This window comes from Schistocerca piceifrons, chromosome 10 (assembly GCF_021461385.2).
Source record: "Schistocerca piceifrons isolate TAMUIC-IGC-003096 chromosome 10, iqSchPice1.1, whole genome shotgun sequence".
Classification (NCBI taxonomy): domain Eukaryota; kingdom Metazoa; phylum Arthropoda; class Insecta; order Orthoptera; family Acrididae; genus Schistocerca; species Schistocerca piceifrons.
This window is the reverse complement of record NC_060147.1, coordinates 8,736,934-8,755,883: the sequence shown is the minus strand read 5'-3', so window position 1 is coordinate 8,755,883 and position 18,950 is coordinate 8,736,934. Positions and strand designations below refer to the sequence as shown.

The window sequence follows — 18,950 nt, the reverse complement described above, 5'->3', positions numbered from 1 at the left end:
AAGCTGCATGGAACTTCCGACACCATCTACTAGGTCATTTGTATACGATGGAATACATTTTCTAAGGACTCTCCCAATTAATCTCAACCTGGCAGCCGCCTTACCAACAATTAATTTTACATGATCATTCCACTTCAAATCGTTCCGTACGCATCTTCCCAGATATTTTACAGAAGTAACTGCTACCAGTGTTTGTTCCACTATCATATAATCATACAATAAAGGACCCTTCTTTCTATGTATTCGCAAGACGATACATTTGTCTATGTTAAGGGTAAGTTGCCACTCCCTGCACCAAGTGCCTATCCGCTGCAGATCTTCCTGCATTTCGCTGCAATTTGCTAATGCTGCAACTTCTCTGTATACTACAGTATCATCCGCGAAAAGCTGCATGGAACTTCCGACACCATCTACTAGGTCATTTGTATATATTGTGAAAAATAATGGTCCCATAACACTCCCCTGTGGCACACCAGAGGTTACTTTAACGTCTGTAGATGTCTCTCCATTGAGAACAACATGCGGAACTGTATCGAACGCCTTCCGGATGCGAAGGAAAACAGCATATACCTGGGAGCCTGTATCTAATATTTTCTGGGTCTCATGAACAAATAAAGCGAGTTGGGTGTCACACGATCGCTGTTTCCAGATATAAGATTACGAAATGAGACACTTAAAGTAGGAAATGAGTTTTTCTATTTGGGGAGCAAAATGACTGATGATGGTCAAATTAGAGAGGCTATAGAATGTAGACTGGATATGGCAATGGAAAGCGTTTCTGAAGAAGAGAAATTTTTTAACATTGAGTATGAATTTAAGTGCCAGGAAGTGAAATATGGATAATAAACAGTTTAGACAAGAAGAGAATATAAGTTTTCGAAATGCGGTGCTACAGAAGAATGCTGAAGACTAGATGGTTAGATCATGTAACTAATGAGGAGGTACTGAATAGAATTGGGGAGAAGAGAAATTTGTGGCACAACTTGACTAGAAGAAGGGATCGGTTAGTAGGACACATTCTGCGGCATCAAGGGATCACCAGTTTAGTGCTGGAGGGAAAAGTGTGGGGTAAAATTGTAGAGGGAGACCAAGAGATGAATATGCTAAGCAGATTCAGAAGTATGCAGGTAGCAGTAGTTACTGGGAGATGAAGAGGCTTGCACAGGATAGAGTAGCATGGAGAGCTGCATCAAACCAGCCTCTGGACTGAGGACCACAATAATAACAACGTATCTGAAAATTCAAACGCCTCACTTTCTCTAAAATAGAAACAATGGTTACAAAGAAGTTGGCAGCCCTGCAGCCAGGAGACTAGCGCGAGTTTTGGTGTTCTCGTAAAGGTAAGTCATTTTAGATTATAAAAAATATAGTTTAGTACTGATTACATGGTAAATAGGTGTATTAGTGTGCCTTTTAAGTGTACCATTAAAGGTTTCATTTTTCTTTACGTAATACAGCAGAAAACACGAAGAGATCGTACAGTCGGATTTCCTGTTTACGTTTTGTCGCAGCAAATCTGTAGAATTTCGTTTAGTTGTTCTTTGCTCTCTCCAGCAATTAACTTAGCATATCTCTTCATTATTTAATTAGCTTTTCCAGAAAGTAGCGTAAAGTTTAAGTTGTTGTTTCAGGAACTTTGCACTGTTGTTTTTGTTTACACACAGTTGCATATAGGCCAAATTTGTGGAACCATATTTTCATGTTTATCTGTAATTTAACTGACTTATTCTTAATAAACCGTTACGCTTATCATGAGTGAAAAGTGCTCGACTTGCCGTAGAATTGTTAGGTTGGGGCTTTTCTGTGACGGGTGCTGTAGTTTTTTCCATGTGGGTGACTGTAGTAGTGTGGGAATAGAGGAAGTAAATGAGACTCATCAGTGGTTTTGTAGGATTTGTAATAGAGATAGGATGATACTAGAACAGGAGGGGAAAATTGCCGCCCTTCAGGCTGAATTGAAAAGTAAGAATGTAGGGAAATCAGTAAAGAGAAAGAACGTGTTGTTGTTAGATAGTTCCAATGAAAGAGTCGTTGGCCAAATTTTGCGGGATGAACTAGGATCAGAACACCAGGCCACCAATTTTTTTAAATCTAGTGCTCGTCTGGAGCAGGTGACAGAGGATTTAGGATCACTTTGCAAAGATTTCACTAAGGAATACACCGTGGTTATAGTGGGTGGGGCAGAGATCCTGGGTACAGTATAGAGTGTGACCTGGCAAAGATTGCATCAGCATCAAAGCATACTAGTGTTGAGTTTGTATCTGTTCTTGGGCGCCATGACCGACCTCATTTGAACTCTTCTGTCAAGAGAGTCAATTTGGAGCTGGAACGGCTGATTATGTCGGGTGCGGGGTCACACATTGGTGTGGTTCCTGTTGATTCTCTCAGTAGGTGGGATTATACTAGGCATGGCCTTAACCTCAACAGGAAGGGTAAATTGGCTGGGAAAACAGCAGGAAAGTTAAAGGGGGGAGGCACTGTCATGAGTGGTAAAATACCAGTGGTTATAGGGTTCAGAAAAGACCCTTTCTTAGGGTAGGGAGGACAGAAATAAACCAAATTTTAGGAGAGGTTAGAACTGAGACAAACCTCCAGTTTGAGAAAGAAACCAAAAAACATACTTCTAGCTTATCACATCAGCATAAACAGCTATAGGTTAAGAATTTTCAACAGTCAGCAGATATTTTAACTCAACCAAATTAGATATTTTAACTCAACCAAATCTTAACTCAGTCAATGTGAAATGTCAGCTATCTTTATTGCATCAAAATATTCGAGGACTGAGAAATAAAAGTAATGAATTAACTATCTGCATAGACGAATTAGAGTCTTCAAACCCAGCTGACATAATCTGCCTCTCTGAACATCATGTGACCACTGGTATACAACTTTTAAGTGTTACAGGTTTTAGGTTAGCATCTCACTTTCGTAGATCAGAAATGGAGAAAGGAGGAGTTGCCACATTCATCAGGAACTGTCATAAATTTAAGAACATAGACATTCATAAATTTCGCCTAGAACAGCATATGGAAGCATGTGCAGCAGAAGTAGAATTTCACAAAAAATCCTTCATAGTATTAAGTGTAAATCAAGCACCTGCAGGTAACTTTAATCTGTTTGTAAACCACCTTGAAGCTGTACTGGCCCATTTAACAACCGAAAACAAAGAAATAGTGGTTGCTGGTGATTTCAATGTAGATTTTCTTAAAGACTCTTCCAATAAGAATTTATTTTAGTTAGTAACACTATCATTCAACTTAATTCCCACTGTAAAGTTCCCCACTAGGGTAGCCACTTGCTCACAAACAGCCATTGATAATATCTTTATAGAAAAGTCCAATGAACAAAATTATATTACAAAACCAATAGTCTATGGCCTCTCAGACCATGACATGCAGTTCCTTCTGTTAAATGTTAATACTGAATAGGATATAAAATCTGAGCTCAAGAGGGTAATCAATAAGCCAAAATTTGATTATTTTAGGACACTCCTCAGAGACATTCACTGAACTGATGTTTACAGTGCTCATGGCATGAATGAAAAATATAACACTTTTGCTAATAAAGTGCTTACCTTATTCGAACACAGTTTTCCCCCAAAACTTACCAAGGTTAGAGCAACAAAGAAGCCTACTGATTTCTCAGGATCTATGCACCCAAATTGCGTGAAAATTTCATCACATGTCAGTTCTAATATAATATATTTGTCCAAGGAATACCCATTTATCATTTGCATTTCTTTTTGGTGTAGCAATTTTAATGGCCAGTAGTGTAAGGATGTAGAGGCCTATCTCACTAGGGGTAAGATAGATACCGCCTACACGAAAATTAAAGAGACCTTTGGAGAAAGGAGAAACACTTGTATGAATATCAAGAGCTCAGATGGAAACCCAGTTCTAAGCAAAGAAGGGAAAGCAGAAAGGTGGAAGGAGTATATAGAGGGTCTATACAAGGGCGATGTACTTGAGGACAATATTATGGAAATGGAAGAGGATGTAGATGAAGATGAAATGGGAGATACGATACTGCGTGAAGAGTTTGACAGAGCACTGAAAGACCTGAGTCGAAACAAGGCCCCCGGAGTAGACAATATTCCATTGGAACTACTGACGGCCGTGGGAGAGCCAGTCCTGACAAAACTCTACCATCTGGTGAGCAAGATGTATGAAACAGGCGAAATACCCTCAGACTTCAAGAAGAATATAATAATTCCAATCCCAAAGAAAGCAGGTGTTGACAGATGTGAAAATTACCGAACTATCAGCTTAATAAGTCACAGCTGCAAAATACTAACACGAATTCTTTACAGACGAATGGAAAAACTAGTAGAAGCCAACCTCGGGGAAGATCAGTTTGGATTCCGTAGAAACACTGGAACACGTGAGGCAATACTGACCTTACGACTTATCTTAGAAGAAAGATTAAGGAAAGGCAAACCTACGTTTCTAGCACTTGTAGACTTAGAGAAAGCTTTTGACAATGTTGACTGGAATACTCTCTTTCAAATTCTAAAGGTGGCAGGGGTAAAATACAGGGAGTGAAAGGCTATTTACAATTTGTACAGAAACCAGATGGCAGTTATAAGAGTCGAGGGGCATGAAAGGGAAGCAGTGGTTGAGAAGGGAGTAAGGCAGGGTTGTAGCCTCTCCCCGATGTTGTTCAATCTGTATATTGAGCAAGCAGTAAAGGAAACAAAAGAAAAATTCGGAGGAGGTATTAAAATTCATGGAGAAGAAATAAAAACTTTGAGGTTCGCCGATGACATTGTAATTCTGTCAGAGACAGCAAAGGACTTGGAAGAGCAGTTGAATGGAATGGACAGTGTCTTGAAAGGAGGATATAAGATGAACATCAACAAAAGCAAAACAAGGATAATGGAATGTAGTCTAATTAAGTCGGGTGATGCTGAGGGAATTAGATTAGGAAATGAGGCACTTAAAGTAGTAAAGGAGTTTTGCTATTTGGGGAGCAAAATAACTGATGATGGTCGAAGTAGAGAGGATATAAAATGTAGGCTGGCAATGGCAAGGAAAGCGTTTCTGAAGAAGAGAAATTTGTTAACATCCAGTATTGATTTAAGTGTCAGGAAGTCATTTCTGAAAGTATTTGTATGGAGTGTAGCCATGTATGGAAGTGAAACATGGACGATAAATAGTTTAGACAAGAAGAGAATAGAAGCTTTGGAAATGTGGTGCTACAGAAGAATGCTGAAGATTAGATGGGTAGATCACATAACTAATGAGGAAGTACTGAATAGAATTGGAGAGAAGAGAAATTTGTGGCACTACTTGACTAGAAGAAGGGATCGGTTGGTAGGACACCTTCTGAGGCATTGAGGGATCACCAATTTAGTATTGGAGGGCAGCGTGGAGGGTAAAAATAGTAGAGGGAGACCAAGAGATGAATACACTAAACGGATTCAGAAGGAGATGAAGAACCTTGCACAGGATAGAGTAGCATGGAGAGCTGCATCAAACCAGTTGTATGACTGAAGACCACAACAACAACAACAACTGTAGCTCGAAAAAGGAAATTTAATAAAATACAGGAGAAGGAATTAGAGTTAAGACCAAAGAAATAAAAACTTTGACGTTTGCCGATGACATTGTAATTGCGCCAGAGCCAGTAAAGAACTCGGGAGAGCAGACAGACGGAATGGAGAATGCCTCAAAAGGGGATATAACTAGAATGTCGACAAACGCGAGACGAGAGTAATGGAATGCAGTAGAATAAATCTGGCAGCGTAGGAGGAATCAGATTAGGAAATGAGACTCTACAAGGAATAGACAGAGTTTGCTAGTTGCGCAATAAAATAACTGACAATCACTTACGTACGGAGGATATAAAGTGCATATTAAAAAAAGGGGTCCAACAGCTGACCAGGTCCAATCATCCCACCAGGAAGGAGGTACACGGCTTGTGTTGCCTGTAGTTCAACCATGCCTAGGCACTCAGTACCACGGTTCAATCGCATCTGCATTGTTACTTTATGCCAGGAAGGGCTCTCCACAAGGGAAGTGTGCAGACGTCTCGGTGTGAACCAAAGTGGCGTTGTTTGGATATGGAGGAGATACAGAGGGACAGGAACTGTCGATGCCGCTACCTATGGATGACCACTACCTACGGATTATGGCTCGGAGGAACCCTGAGAGCAATGCCACCATATTAAATAATGCTTTTCGTGTAGCCACAGGACGTCGCGTTACGACTGAAACTGTGCGAAATGACGTCCGTGGCGAGGTCCATCTTTGCAACCACTACACTATGCAACGCAGTACAGAAGGGCCCAACAACACGCCAAATGGACCGCTCAGGATTGGCATCACGTTCTCTTCACCGATGAGTGTTGCATATACCTTGAACCACATAATCGTCAGAGATGAGTTTGGAGGCAACCTGGTCAGGCCGAATGCCTTAGACACACCGCCCAACTAGTGCAGCAAGGTGGAGGTTCCCTGCTGTTTTGGGGTGGCATTATATGGGGCCGACATACGCCGCCGGTGGTCATGGAAGGTGCCGTAACAACTGAACGATATGTGAATACCATCCTCTGACTGATAGTGCAACCATATCGGCAGCGTACTGGCGAGGCATTCGTGTTCATAGACAACAATTCACGCCCCCATCGTGCACACCTTGTGAATGACTTCTTTCAGGATAACGACATCACTCAACTAGTGGTGAGCATGTTCTCCAGACATAAACCCTACCGGACATGCCTGGCATAGGTTGAAAAGGGCTATTTATGGACGATGTGACCCACCAACCACTCTGCGGGATGTATGCCAAATTGCCATTGAGGAGTGGGACAATCTGGACCAACGGCATGTTGATGAACTTGTGGACAATATGCCATGAAGAATACAGGCATGCATCAATGCGAGAGGACGTGCTACTGGGTATTAGAGGTACCAGTGTGTACAGCAATCTGGACCATCACCTCTGTAGGTCTCGCTGTATGGTGGTACAACGTAGAATGTGTGGTTTTCATGAACAATAAAAAGGGCAGAAATGATGTTTATGTTGATCTCTATTCCAATTTTCTGTACAGGTTCCAGAACTCCCGGAACCGAGGTGATGCAAAACTTTTTTGTTTATTTGTGTATATGAAAGAGTTTACGTATCTTACAGTAAAGTGTCATGTGTTAATGTTCACTTACGTCCGAGACTTTGTAAGGTGGACAAGCAAGATTTCCACTGCGTTAAAAACCACAAACATTAAAGTGGCTTATGCTCTTGTGGAAGATAGCTATTCGAGGATGGACTAATTGACAAGTAAAATTCTTCAGAATGGGACTGTAATGCTGTAGGGTGCTATGAAGTGGGGTACGTCACACAGGAATGTGTCCAGTCCAGTTATTTTCCATTCTCAGTACCAGAAATCATGCGCGGTCAACTCGAATAGGAACAAACCTCTGGGCCCCGCATGTTCTGCACTGATGTGACAGTTCCCATTCGTGTCAGTGACGGGTGATGGTGAGGGAAGCAGCCAAACGTGGCCGATCATTTCCATCATCTACCATCACCACGTCAGAGTGAGAGGTTTGCGTCTATGCCGTGCGGCGTATGACTGCCTAGTTTATCACACGGGGAGGGGAAAAACAGGGTGAAATATGTGGGAGATACCCCGAACGATTCGAGGTAAAGAGACTTTCAAGATCTCGAGAGTTCATTTTGCACGATCGATTCACATAGGGTCCGTAGCACATCGAGAACGGAGGCCACGACTGTCAATCCCGTGACGGCACCGCAGGCGACACAGTTTACCACATTCGACAACTTCTCGAGAATGAAATGACAAGCTTTTCTTACAGTCGCTGAGGTTTGGATGAGGTAGGGGCGAGTTATGGCTAAGCTTTTGCCATTATCAGGTATAGTTTAGGAAATGCACGTGTCTGATCTTACGACAACTGTTGAAAAACTGAACGGTCTAAAAGTGCACGAGCATCTCTCGGCTAAGTTTCAGGAGGAGGGAGACACGTTTCTGACTCATTTTATCAGCTGTGATGTGCTGTTACATCCCGAGTCAAAGTGAGCAAGGAGTGGAGAAAGAAAGCAGAGCCAGTCCAGTGGAAGCCGAGGCACAGCTGTAGAAGTCACAGCAACACGTTTTTTTAAGACCTTTGATGTGCAGCAATATGTATGCTGCATATTTTCGTATTACGAAGGTATAAATTTGAATTCCACCAAATACCGCATGTTACTTTTCGAAGCATTGAAATCGAGATTGCGATGCGCTTTTGTAACCCAGTCACTGCTCATGTCACCTGATCTCACCAGCTGATGACAGCATAGTGCACGTGATGTAGTCACCCAACAGCAAGATCACTCTTAAGTAGCGCGAACACACAAATAAGAAAAGTTAATGGTTTAAATTAATATACATAGCATTCACATATAATATTGGTCTCCAAGATTAATAAGCTGGAAGAGAAGCTAAGCTTCCACATATAATGTTGATCTTTTCTGCACGTGATACACTTTAAGATACATCACACAAATGTGCCTGTAAAATTTTTAATAACGATGTAAATGTGTGATCTTCTGAGCTCAAAATTCTTCTAAATGGCCGTCCTCCAAGAGTTGACTTTTAATGAGAATTAAACGCTTTGTTATTTAAGAAATTAATCGTACATTCACGCACATAGTTCATCTTGCATAAAAGGAAATTTGCTTTTAATGTATGTAACGCTTTTTCAATCCACCGTTCGCAATATTTTCCCGCTACCTGTTAGAAATAAGTTCGTTTCAGCAGTTGCAAGAGAGCGCCAGATAACAGTCGTCACCGCACGATGACGCAGGAAGGCCATATGTCCGTACGTGTAAAACATTAAAAGATCTTGCATTATGTCATAAAAGAAACAAGACATCAAAGGATACTTCAAGAGCATCGGAATTTCGTGAACCATACTAAAATGCATAATTTGGCTTAAAGTGCACATTTGTATGTCCAGATTCGGATGAACATTTTCTTGGAGTACCAGTATTGTATTATCTCATGTTTGGTTCTTTATTACGGCATAATGTCATACGTGCACTTGAAATCAGCGAACAGTTGAAACCAGCCAACAGTGTGAAATTAAACAGTTCGTTTCAAACAAACTGACTGCCTCAGCAGAAAATATTAATAAAAGCCAAATCTTTTTAGCAAACCGACAAAGATAACTTCATTGTTCTGCAAGGCGATTAATGCTCAACTGTCAGAAAGGTGGAAATTAAATCTGAAACTAATGACATATTTCAGCCATCTGTAATTATGCGAACGTATTTTAATTCATTTGATATCTCCCAGTCACAAAAATCCGTTTTATCATTTAACGTGAGAGCAATAACATTTATACTCCGCAAGCCACCCAACGGTGTGTGGTGGAGGGCACTTTACGTGCCACTGTCATTAACTCCCTTTTCTGTTCCAGTCGCGTATGGTTCGCAGGAAGAATGACTGTCGGAAAGCCGCCGTGCGTGCTCGAACCTCTCTAATTTTACATTCGTGGTCTCCTCGGGAGGTATAAGAAGGGGGAAGCAACATATTCGATACCTCATCCAGAAACGCACCTTCTCGAAACCTGGCGAGCAAGCTACACCGCGATGCAGAGCGCCCCTCTTGCAGAGTCTGCCACTTGAGTTTGCTAAACATCTCCGTAACGCTATCACGGTTACCAAATAACCCTGTGATGAAACGCGTCGCTCTTTTTTGGATCTTCTCTATCTCCTCTATCTCAGGCCCGGATTTACTATATTTCCGAACCGGGGCAATATTAGGTAGTGGCGCCAAGCCACACTTCTGTAACAAGAAGCGGGAGAAGGTACTACTCATACGCGACTTAACTACGCGTGCACAAGAGCCCGCCGGCAACTGCTCAAAGGAATCTAATTTAAACAGTTGTCACGTCACTCTCATCGGACACAATCTGTTGTTATGAAGCATTGCATAGTCTTCCAAAAGCCTTTGACACATTTTGCTGTTGGCAGACGCTTGTATGAACACTGTGTTTTGTTGCTGAAGTTTCGTTGCTGCAGTGTTATTCTGCAATAGCGGGTGTGGTGTTACAAGGCTTAGGCCTGTTCCACCCCTCATTAAATCGACCAAGACTTATACGAATAATTGTAAGAACAGTTATTATTATTATGTTCTTTAAGTTTGTTTTTGGGTTTTCAGAAATACTGTGGGAATTAAGTTTATTTACGTTGCAGATAACGTGGAAGACGTTACGCAATGATCACCACGAAAGTTTGACGTAGCGGCAAGTGGGCAAGGAATAAAACGAGTGCTGTAAACTACCGCAAGCCACGGAACAGCCCAGGCTGCGAGGGCGTCGAGCTTCCTAGGTCGTTGTCGGACGACGTCAAAGGAAGAGATATTCTGCTTTCTCTTTGTAAACAGATCGATCGAGTCTCGAAAGGTTCGTGTAAAACGTATAAGCGGGTGACACATTAGGTGGGACCCGATGCCTGTAATACTTCCACAGTTATTAAAAAGTTGTTAAAACGGCAAAACCAATAGTTCATCGTTTATATAGATAAAAAGTAGTAAAGATATGGGAAAGGAAGAGTTGCGGCATCAGAAAGAAAAGTGATACATCGCTCAGCAACAAAGGAGGACCGTAAACAGCGGGCGTTACGTGGTAAAAACAAATCAGCTGATAAAATAGTAAGTCTGTAATTAAGCATAAAGCCACGTAACACTGCACGGGGTACAATAATATCCTTTGTTAGAATATTGGATCTTACCATCCAAAATCACAAAAATTTAAATCAAAACTAAAATAACGAAAAATTCCAGGAATTGTAAACAATTCCCGGGTTTTTCCCAGTTCTCTCCCGGATGAAAAAATTCCCGGGTTTTTCCCGGATCTCCCGGTTGTCCCGGGTCGTATACACGGTTCATCAGTCATACGGGAAATTCAAATTCAAATTTGTCTGGATTCGAGTGCCGCACCCCATACGATACGGCCTGGTATCTCGGGCATATTATATATTACCTCCACCGGGACGGAGCGACCTACCGTCAATAGTATCGACGTAGTTGCAGGCCAGGCCGAGGGCGGTGAGACCAGGCGGCAGTCCGGACGGGACGGCTTCGAACGCGTTGTACGCCAGGCCGAGGCGGCTCAGCGATCGGAAGGCGGAGAAATCTGCACCCGCAGTGTTGCACAGTCGGTTGTGGCCGAGGTCGAGGACGGCGAGCTCTGGGGCGGCCGTGGCCAGTGGCACAGGGACGGCGGACACTCCGGCACGGCAGAACGTCGCCGTCCGCAGCGCCGGCCAGGTCCCCGCAGCGGCGAGCAGCTGCTGCGGGTCGCCGTCACAGCACAGGGAAGTCAGCCGGGGCGCCAGCGTCGACAGGCCGCGCACGTCGCACAGCCGCACCTGCGGCACGGGCCGCCGCGTCAGCTCCCCCTGCAGTACTGTTGCCGCCTCCCACCGTACCAGTACAGCAATTTTTACAATGAAATGAACACCCTTAGCTGCTTACAGGCATCGACATACGTCAACTGGGACAGAGGAAAACGTGTGCCCCGATCGGGACTCGAACCCGGGGTCTCCTGCTTATGTGGCAGATGCTCTACCCATCTGAGACACAGAGGATAGTGCCATTGCAGGGATTTATCTCCGGCACCCCTCCCGCGAAACCCACACTGTCGACGTATTGTCCCGCACTACATTCGTAGTGCCCCCAGCCCATTATACTCATTACTCGCGGTACGTTGCTGAATCCCGTAAGAGTTCGGGCACTGTTTGTGCATTCGCAGAGAAGAAGATGGTCAAGTGGCCGGTGAGCCTTAACTATATATGTACTAAGATGGTATCTGTTCTTCCGGACATGTCGCGGTCGGGGCACACATTTTTATCTGTCCCCGTTGACGTATGTCAACGCCTGTAAGCAGCTAAGGATGTTCATTTCATTGTAGTTTCATTCTAACGAGCTGCATGGTCACCATCTTGGTATACATATAGGTAACGCTCACCAGCCACTTGACCATCTTCTTCCTCTGTGCAAATGCACAAACAGTGCCCATACTCTTACAGAAATCGGCAACGTGCCTTGAGTAATGAGTATAATGGGCAATACGTTGAGAACGTCGGTTTCGCGGGAGGCGTACCAGAGATAAATCCCTGCAGTCGCGCTATCCTCTGTGTCCTCGGTGACTCAGATGGATAGAGCGTCTGCCATGTAAGCAGGAGATCCCGGGTTCGAGTCCCGGTCAGGACACACATTTTCATCTGTCCCCGTTGACGTATGTCAACGCCTGTAAGCAGCTAAGGGTGTTCATTTCATTGCAATTTCATTCTAACGAGCTGCACGGTCACCGATGGTGTCTGCAATTTTGTCCGTGTGGCCACTATAGAGTGGAGTACTGCAAAAATTGGGCTTCGGAATGTTTGAAACCTTAAAAAATATGTGACGTGTACATACAGCGAGTGGAGCTTGGCAATTATTGTGTTTCCGCACATGTCAAAATGTTAGAAAAAATCTGACTGTACGCAGTTGGATCTACATCTATTACCGAGTATTTATGTCTGTCACCATCTCCAGCACAAATACCACTGAACCACTACGCGTGTTCACTGTAATAGTGGCAATTGGTGCCGAGTGCCGTTAATTAGAGAAAAGTTTGTGGGAGAGATTTCTAACCCCTTTCAAATGAACAGAAATGTGGGAGAAGGTGGCAGCTTACCTCTACTACTCTTCAAATATGTACTGAAGCACAGTCTTTGGCATTTGCAGATGATTTTGGTGTACTATTTGAAAGTCTAGCAGATGCAGAAATGTAAGCCAGTCTCTTTGAACAGGTAGGAAGTAGAGCGAGTATAAGAATCTGAGCAGAGGAAACCAAATTTGTCACTAACATAAAAATGCACCTATTCTTTTTTACTCGCAGATATTGGTTAAATAGAAAACATCAAGGAGATTAAAATGTCTAAACCTCTTATCGATAAATGCAAAAATAATTTTTGCAACTTGGCAGTTAAACCAGAATGCCTGTATGCAAATGAATGCCTAGCACAGAAATATAGGACAACCCGGAAATGTTAGAGAGAAGTAGTAGTGGGAAAAATTTAGATCAAAAGATAGAGGTAAGAAATATAGAAATACAGAAAAAAATAGCCAAAACAATAAGCAAAAGAAGACTGTTATTTTCTGGACATTTATAATGGATCACTGAGAACAGGCTGGCAAAACAGGGCATTGCCTCTCTTTGGGAGAGGATATTAACAACAATCTGGATCTGAGAATTCAAAAAAGATGTAGAAATACACAACATAAAGACAGGAAAAGTAGGAAAAAGAGAAGAAAAGTGTTAAATTTAGAAGGATTCCAGGGCAGAAGCAGTGAGAAAGCACACAGTAGTTTGTGTGTGTGTGAGAGAGAGAGGGAGGGAGAGAGAGTGCCACATCGAACCAATTGACCAAAATGGAGGGGACGAGTGGTAAATAAAACCGAGGAACAGCACAACACAGACACCTGTAGCTGACTGACACAAGATGCAGCAATTAGACACTCCTCACTTTGAATCTGCCGATCTCTCGCTTCTGTTGTCGTCGCCACATGTGAATGTGTTTGTGGATGAGAGGGTGTACTTACACTAGAAAAAGAGCGACATATAAAAGCCAGTCATATCTCTGAGCTGTTCATTTCTCTGTGTGTCAGATGTCAGTCAATTACAAGTGAGTTTAGTTACATGTTTAGCAGAGCATTTTTGTCAAAATTATGTGGAATGGGTCAATTTATGGGCTAAATACACATTTTATTTATTCACTATGCTATCTTTCACACATTTTGTGTTATTTGGGCAAATTATTAAAAACTCTTGTGGCTGCATACTTCACTTTCTCCTGAGCCACTAGCAGTTTTATTAATGAGTAATAAAGTTTCCTTGTAGTGTTGCAGTTGTTGACAGGGCAGTTTTTCTGAAAATGTGACGGTTTACTTACAAAAACATTCACCGAGGAATATATGCTTGTGAAGGAACAGTTAAAGTTCCTAATTCCTCGAGAGGTGTCTACACGACAATTGTGGGGGGAGCACGCCACATTATGATCAGTACAATATTCACTTTCGCACGACGAATACTTTCTCTCTAACGAGTGATGCGTTACACTGTGAAAATATGCCATACTACATTAGTGAGTGGAAATACGTAAAATATGCCCAGATTTTGATTTGTTTGAAGCGCATCACTGCATTCCAATTACTATTTCCAAAAAAAGTTTGTCGGCATCGAAAGCAACTCCGGTGGGGACGGCACTCTCACAGACGGAGTCGGCTGCCCGTCCACTGGGCCGTACAGCTGATCCTACTTCTGCAGCCACCCACTGTCTGCCCACAGCAGTAATGTACTCCATTTCAAATTACCTCGCATTCCCAAATGTGTCGTTTGTTCGACCCACTTCGTGTTCTATAAATTCCACTGCGCAAGGCTGGAAAGAGGATGAGAGATTTTTATATACGACTGATACCGAGGTCCTCAGAGATGGGAGTCGTCTCGGTATCTGCTCCCGGTGGTGCACAGACACCCTAAATTGAGATTTAAAAGACTACAATCTTCACGAATATTGTGAAGTGTGATTTCTTCGTTGGATACAACAGATATGCTAATCATTTGATTAGAATTAGAGACACGTTTCAAAATATGGTTATGCAATTTCACTGATATCAAACTACTGTTAATATGGGTGAGTTGTATTTAAACATTAACATAACTTTTTGTGGAAACATACCTTTACATATTCACATCACAAGATAAATTACATCCTGCTCATATATTCAATTCACTGTTCAACAAATCTTCAACCGAGTAGTGGCACTGTCGAAGCAGAGTATCGTGCAGCTTTCTTTTCAGTGAATCTAGTTTCGTACTCGGAATGTTCTCGGCTTTCAGTTTTTTTTATAAATTTTCATTCCCATATATTGGGGAGTTTGAGCACATAAATCTAAACAATGAGCAGGGAGCATAAAATTTTCTTTATTTCTCATATTATAAGAGTGATCGAGGCAGTTCTCCTTGTACAATTCTAAATTGCTACGCGAAAAATGAAAATATCGTAGATACACACAGAGGTTACGGTTACTATTAATAACTTAAGATTTTTAAATAACAGGCAACGTGACATCCTCGGATGCACAGCACACGTGTTTCTAATACCTCTTTTCTGCAATTTCAGTATGTGCAATAAGTTGCTTGAATTTCTCCAAGTTCACTTTTGTGTCAGCTTACACATGTCCTTCTGAGTACGTGAGCTCCTTCGGTGCAATCAGGGAAGTCAAAAAACTCGTCTGTACTGTTCTGTCTCGAGTCACTTTGATACGTACAATTAAACAGTACTATGTTCACTAGCACTGTATGTTACTCTTGTTTAATGTTGTGTGCTTTTCAAAATATTGTGCCTAGGTTTTTTATATAAAATGAGAGCCAATGAAGACCCTGAGGCATTGAATACTTTGCTACACGGGGAAGTTTAGTTTCTTACACTCCCGTGCAGCTTCACTGGCTTTTCACGGTCAGATTCGTGTCACATTAAATTCTTCTGTATCGGAGACTGTACAGTCACTATTTCGACCAGTTGTAATGGATTGAGGTGGAAGCGAGCACTTGTTCTTGTTTGTTTTTTCTTTTTTCTTTTCTTTTTAACTAATCACCTTTTGAACCAAACACATACGAGGCAATTACCCAAAATAGTTAATCTCATGTACAGGCCTCATTTTATCAAAATTAATTGTTTAAAATCAGTTTGTCAATCTTAAACAATAATTTATATCTAAAAACAAAGATGACGTGACTTACCAAATGAAAGTGCTGGCAGGTCGACAGACACACAAACAAACACAAATATACACACAAAATTCAAGCTTTCGCAACAAACTGTTGCCTCATCAGGAAAGAAGGAAGGAGAGGGAAAAGACAAAAGGATGTGGGTTTTAAGGGAGAGGGTAAGGAGTCATTCCAATCCCGAGAGTGGAAAGACTTACCTTAGGGGGAAAAAAGGATGGGTATACACTCGCACACACACACATATCCATCCACACATATACAGACACAAGCAGACATACTTAAAGACAAAGAGTTTGGGCAGAGATGTCAGTCGAGGCAGAAGTGCAGAGGCAAAGATGTTGTTGAATGACAGGTGAGGTATGAGTGGCGGCAAGTTGAAATTAGCGGAGATTGAGGCCTGGTGGATAACGGGAAGAGAGGATATATTGAAGAGCAAGTTCCCATCTCCGGAGTTTGGATAGGTTGGTGTTAGTGGGAAGTATCCAGATAACCTGGACGGTGTAACACTGTGCCACGATGTGCTGGCTGTGCACCAAGGCATGTTTAGCCACAGGGTGATCCTCATTACCAACAAACACTGTCTGCCTGTGTCCATTCACGCGAATGGACAGTTTGTTGCTGGTCATTCCCACATAGAATGCGTCACAGTGTAGGCAGGTCAGTTGGTAGATCACGTGGGTGCTTTCACACGTGGCTCTGCCTTTGATCGTGTACACCTTCCGGATTACAGGACTGGAGTAGGTGGTGGTGGGAGGGTGCATGGGACAGGTTTTACACCGGGGGCGGTTACAAGGGTAGGAGCCAGAGGGTAGGGAAGGTGGTTTGGGGATTTCATAGGAATGAACTAAGAGGTTACGAAGGTTAGGTGGACGGCGGAAAGACACTCTTGGTGGAGTGGGGAGGATTTGATGAAGGATGGATCTCATTTCAGGGCAGGATTTGAGGAAGTCGTATCCCTGCTGGAGAGCCACATTCAGAATCTGATCCAGTCCCGGAAAGTATCCTGTCACAAGTGGGGCACTTTTGTGGTTCTTCTGTGGGAGGTTCTGGGTTTGAGAGGATGAGGAAGTGGCTCTGGTTATTTGCTTCTGTACCAGGTCGGGAGGGTAGTTGCGGGATGCGAAAGCTGTTGTCAGGTTGTTGGTGTAATGCTTCAGGGATTCCGGACTGGAGCAGATTCGTTTGCCTCGAAGACCTAGGCTGTAGGGAAGGGACCGTTTGATGTGGAATGGGTGGCAGCTGTTGTAATGGAGGTACTGTTGCTTGTTGGTGGGTTTGATGTGGACGGACGTGTGAAGCTGGCCATTGGATAGGTGGAGGTCAACATCAAGGAAAGTGGCATGGGATTTGGAGTAGGACCAGGTGAATCTGATGGAACCAAAGGAGTTGAGGTTGGAGAGGAAATTCTGGAGTTCTTCTTCACTGTGAGTCCAGATCATGAAGATGTCATCAATAAATCTGTACCAAACTTTGGGTTGGCAGGCCTGGGTAACCAAGAAGGCTTCCTCTAAGCGACCCATGAACAGGTTGGAGTACGAAGGGGCCATCCTGGTACCCATGGCTGTTCCCTTTAATTGTTGGTATGTCTGGTCTACAAAAGTGAAGAAGTTGTGGGTCAGGATGAAGCTGGCTAAGGTAATGAGGAAAGAGGTTTTAGGTAGGGTGGCAGGTGATCGGCGTGAAAGGAAGTGCTCCATCGCAGCGAGGCCCTGGACGTGCGGGATATTTGTGTATAAGGAAGTGGCATCAATGGTTACAAGGATGGTTTCTGGGGGTAACAGATTGGGTAAGGATTCCAGGCGTTCGAGAAAGTGGTTTGTGTCTTTGATGAAGGATGGGAGACTGCACGTAATGGGTTGAAGGTGCTGATCTACGTAGGCAGAAATACATTCTGTGGGGGCTTGGTAACCAGCTACAATGGGGCGGCCGGGATGATTGGGTTTGTGAATTTTAGGAAGAAGGTAGAAGGTAGGGGTGCGGGGTGTCGGTGGGGTCAGGAGGTTGATGGAGTCAGGTGAAAGGTTTTGTAGGGGGCCTAAGGTTCTGAGGATTCCTTGAAGCTCCGCCTGGACATCAGGAATGGGATTACCTTGGCAAACTTTGTATGTGGTGTTGTCTGAAAGCTGACGCAGTCCCTCAGCCACATACTCTCGACGATGAAGTACCACGGTCGTGGAACCCTTGTCCGCCGGAAGAATGACGATGGACCGGTCAGCCTTCAGATCACGGATAGCCTGGGCTTCAGCAGTGGTGATGTTGGGAGTAGGATTAAGGTTTTTTAAGAAGGATTGAGAGGCAAGGCTGGAAGTCAGAAATTCCTGGAAGGTTTGGAGAGGGTGATTTTGAGGAAGAGGAGGTGGGTCCCGCTGTGACGGAGGACGGAACTGTTCCAGGCAGGGTTCAATTTGAATAGTGTCTTGGGGAGTTGGATCATTAGGGGTAGGATTAGGATCATTTTTCTTCGTGGCAAAGTGATACTTCCAGCAGAGAGTACGAGTGTAGGACAGTAAATCTTTGACGAGGGCTGTTTGGTTGAATCTGGGAGTGGGGCTGAAGGTGAGGCCTTTGGATAGGACAAAGGTTTCGGATTGGGAGAGAGGTTTGGAGGAAAGGTTAACTACTGAATTAGGGTGTTGTGGTGCCAGATTGTGTTGCTTGGAATTTTGAGGTTTTGGAGGGAGTGGAGCTGGAAGTGGGAGACTGAGTAGATGGGAGAGACTGGGTTTGTGTGCAATGAGAGGTGGTTGAGGTTTGCTGGAAAGGTTGTGAAGGGTGAGTGAGTTGCCTTTCCGGAGGTGGGAAACCAGGAGATTGGATAGTTTTTCGAGGTGAAGGGTGGCATCCTGTTCTAATTTGCGGTTGGCCTGTAGGAGGATGCTCTGAATAGCCGGTGTGGATGTGGGGGAGGAAAGATTGAGGACTTTTATTAAGGATAGGAGTTGACGGGTGTGTTCATTGGCTGAGTTGATGTGTAGGTGAAGGATTAGGTGGGTGAGGGTAATGGATTGTTCAGTTTGGAACTGGTATAGGGACTGATGGAAAGAAGGGTTGCAGCCAGAGATGGGAACTTTAAGTGTATAAGTTTTAAATAATGATGGTGACATGGGACAGCCCTGTAAAAGGTCTTTGCTTGTTCTGAATTTCTGTGAAAGTTTATTACCAACTTTCACTTGG

The 18,950-nt window shown here is 43.4% G+C and overlaps 2 protein-coding genes across 2 annotated transcripts in view; both read right to left on the bottom strand.

The window, feature by feature from the left end:
* The window catches only part of LOC124719027 (actin cytoskeleton-regulatory complex protein PAN1), a 169,062-nt gene extending 161,555 nt beyond the window's left edge, over window positions 1-7,507 (bottom strand). Inside the window, exon 1 of the mRNA XM_047244696.1 lies at window positions 7,414-7,507. Within this exon, the coding sequence (XP_047100652.1) occupies window positions 7,414-7,507 (94 nt within the window). The remainder of the gene's footprint in view (window positions 1-7,413) is intronic.
* Window positions 7,508-10,971: 3,464 nt separating this feature from the next.
* LOC124719025 overlaps window positions 10,972-18,950 on the bottom strand; it is a 47,102-nt gene continuing 39,123 nt past the window's right edge. The window contains exon 3 of the mRNA XM_047244695.1: window positions 10,972-11,370. Within this exon, the coding sequence (XP_047100651.1) occupies window positions 10,972-11,370 (399 nt within the window). The remainder of the gene's footprint in view (window positions 11,371-18,950) is intronic.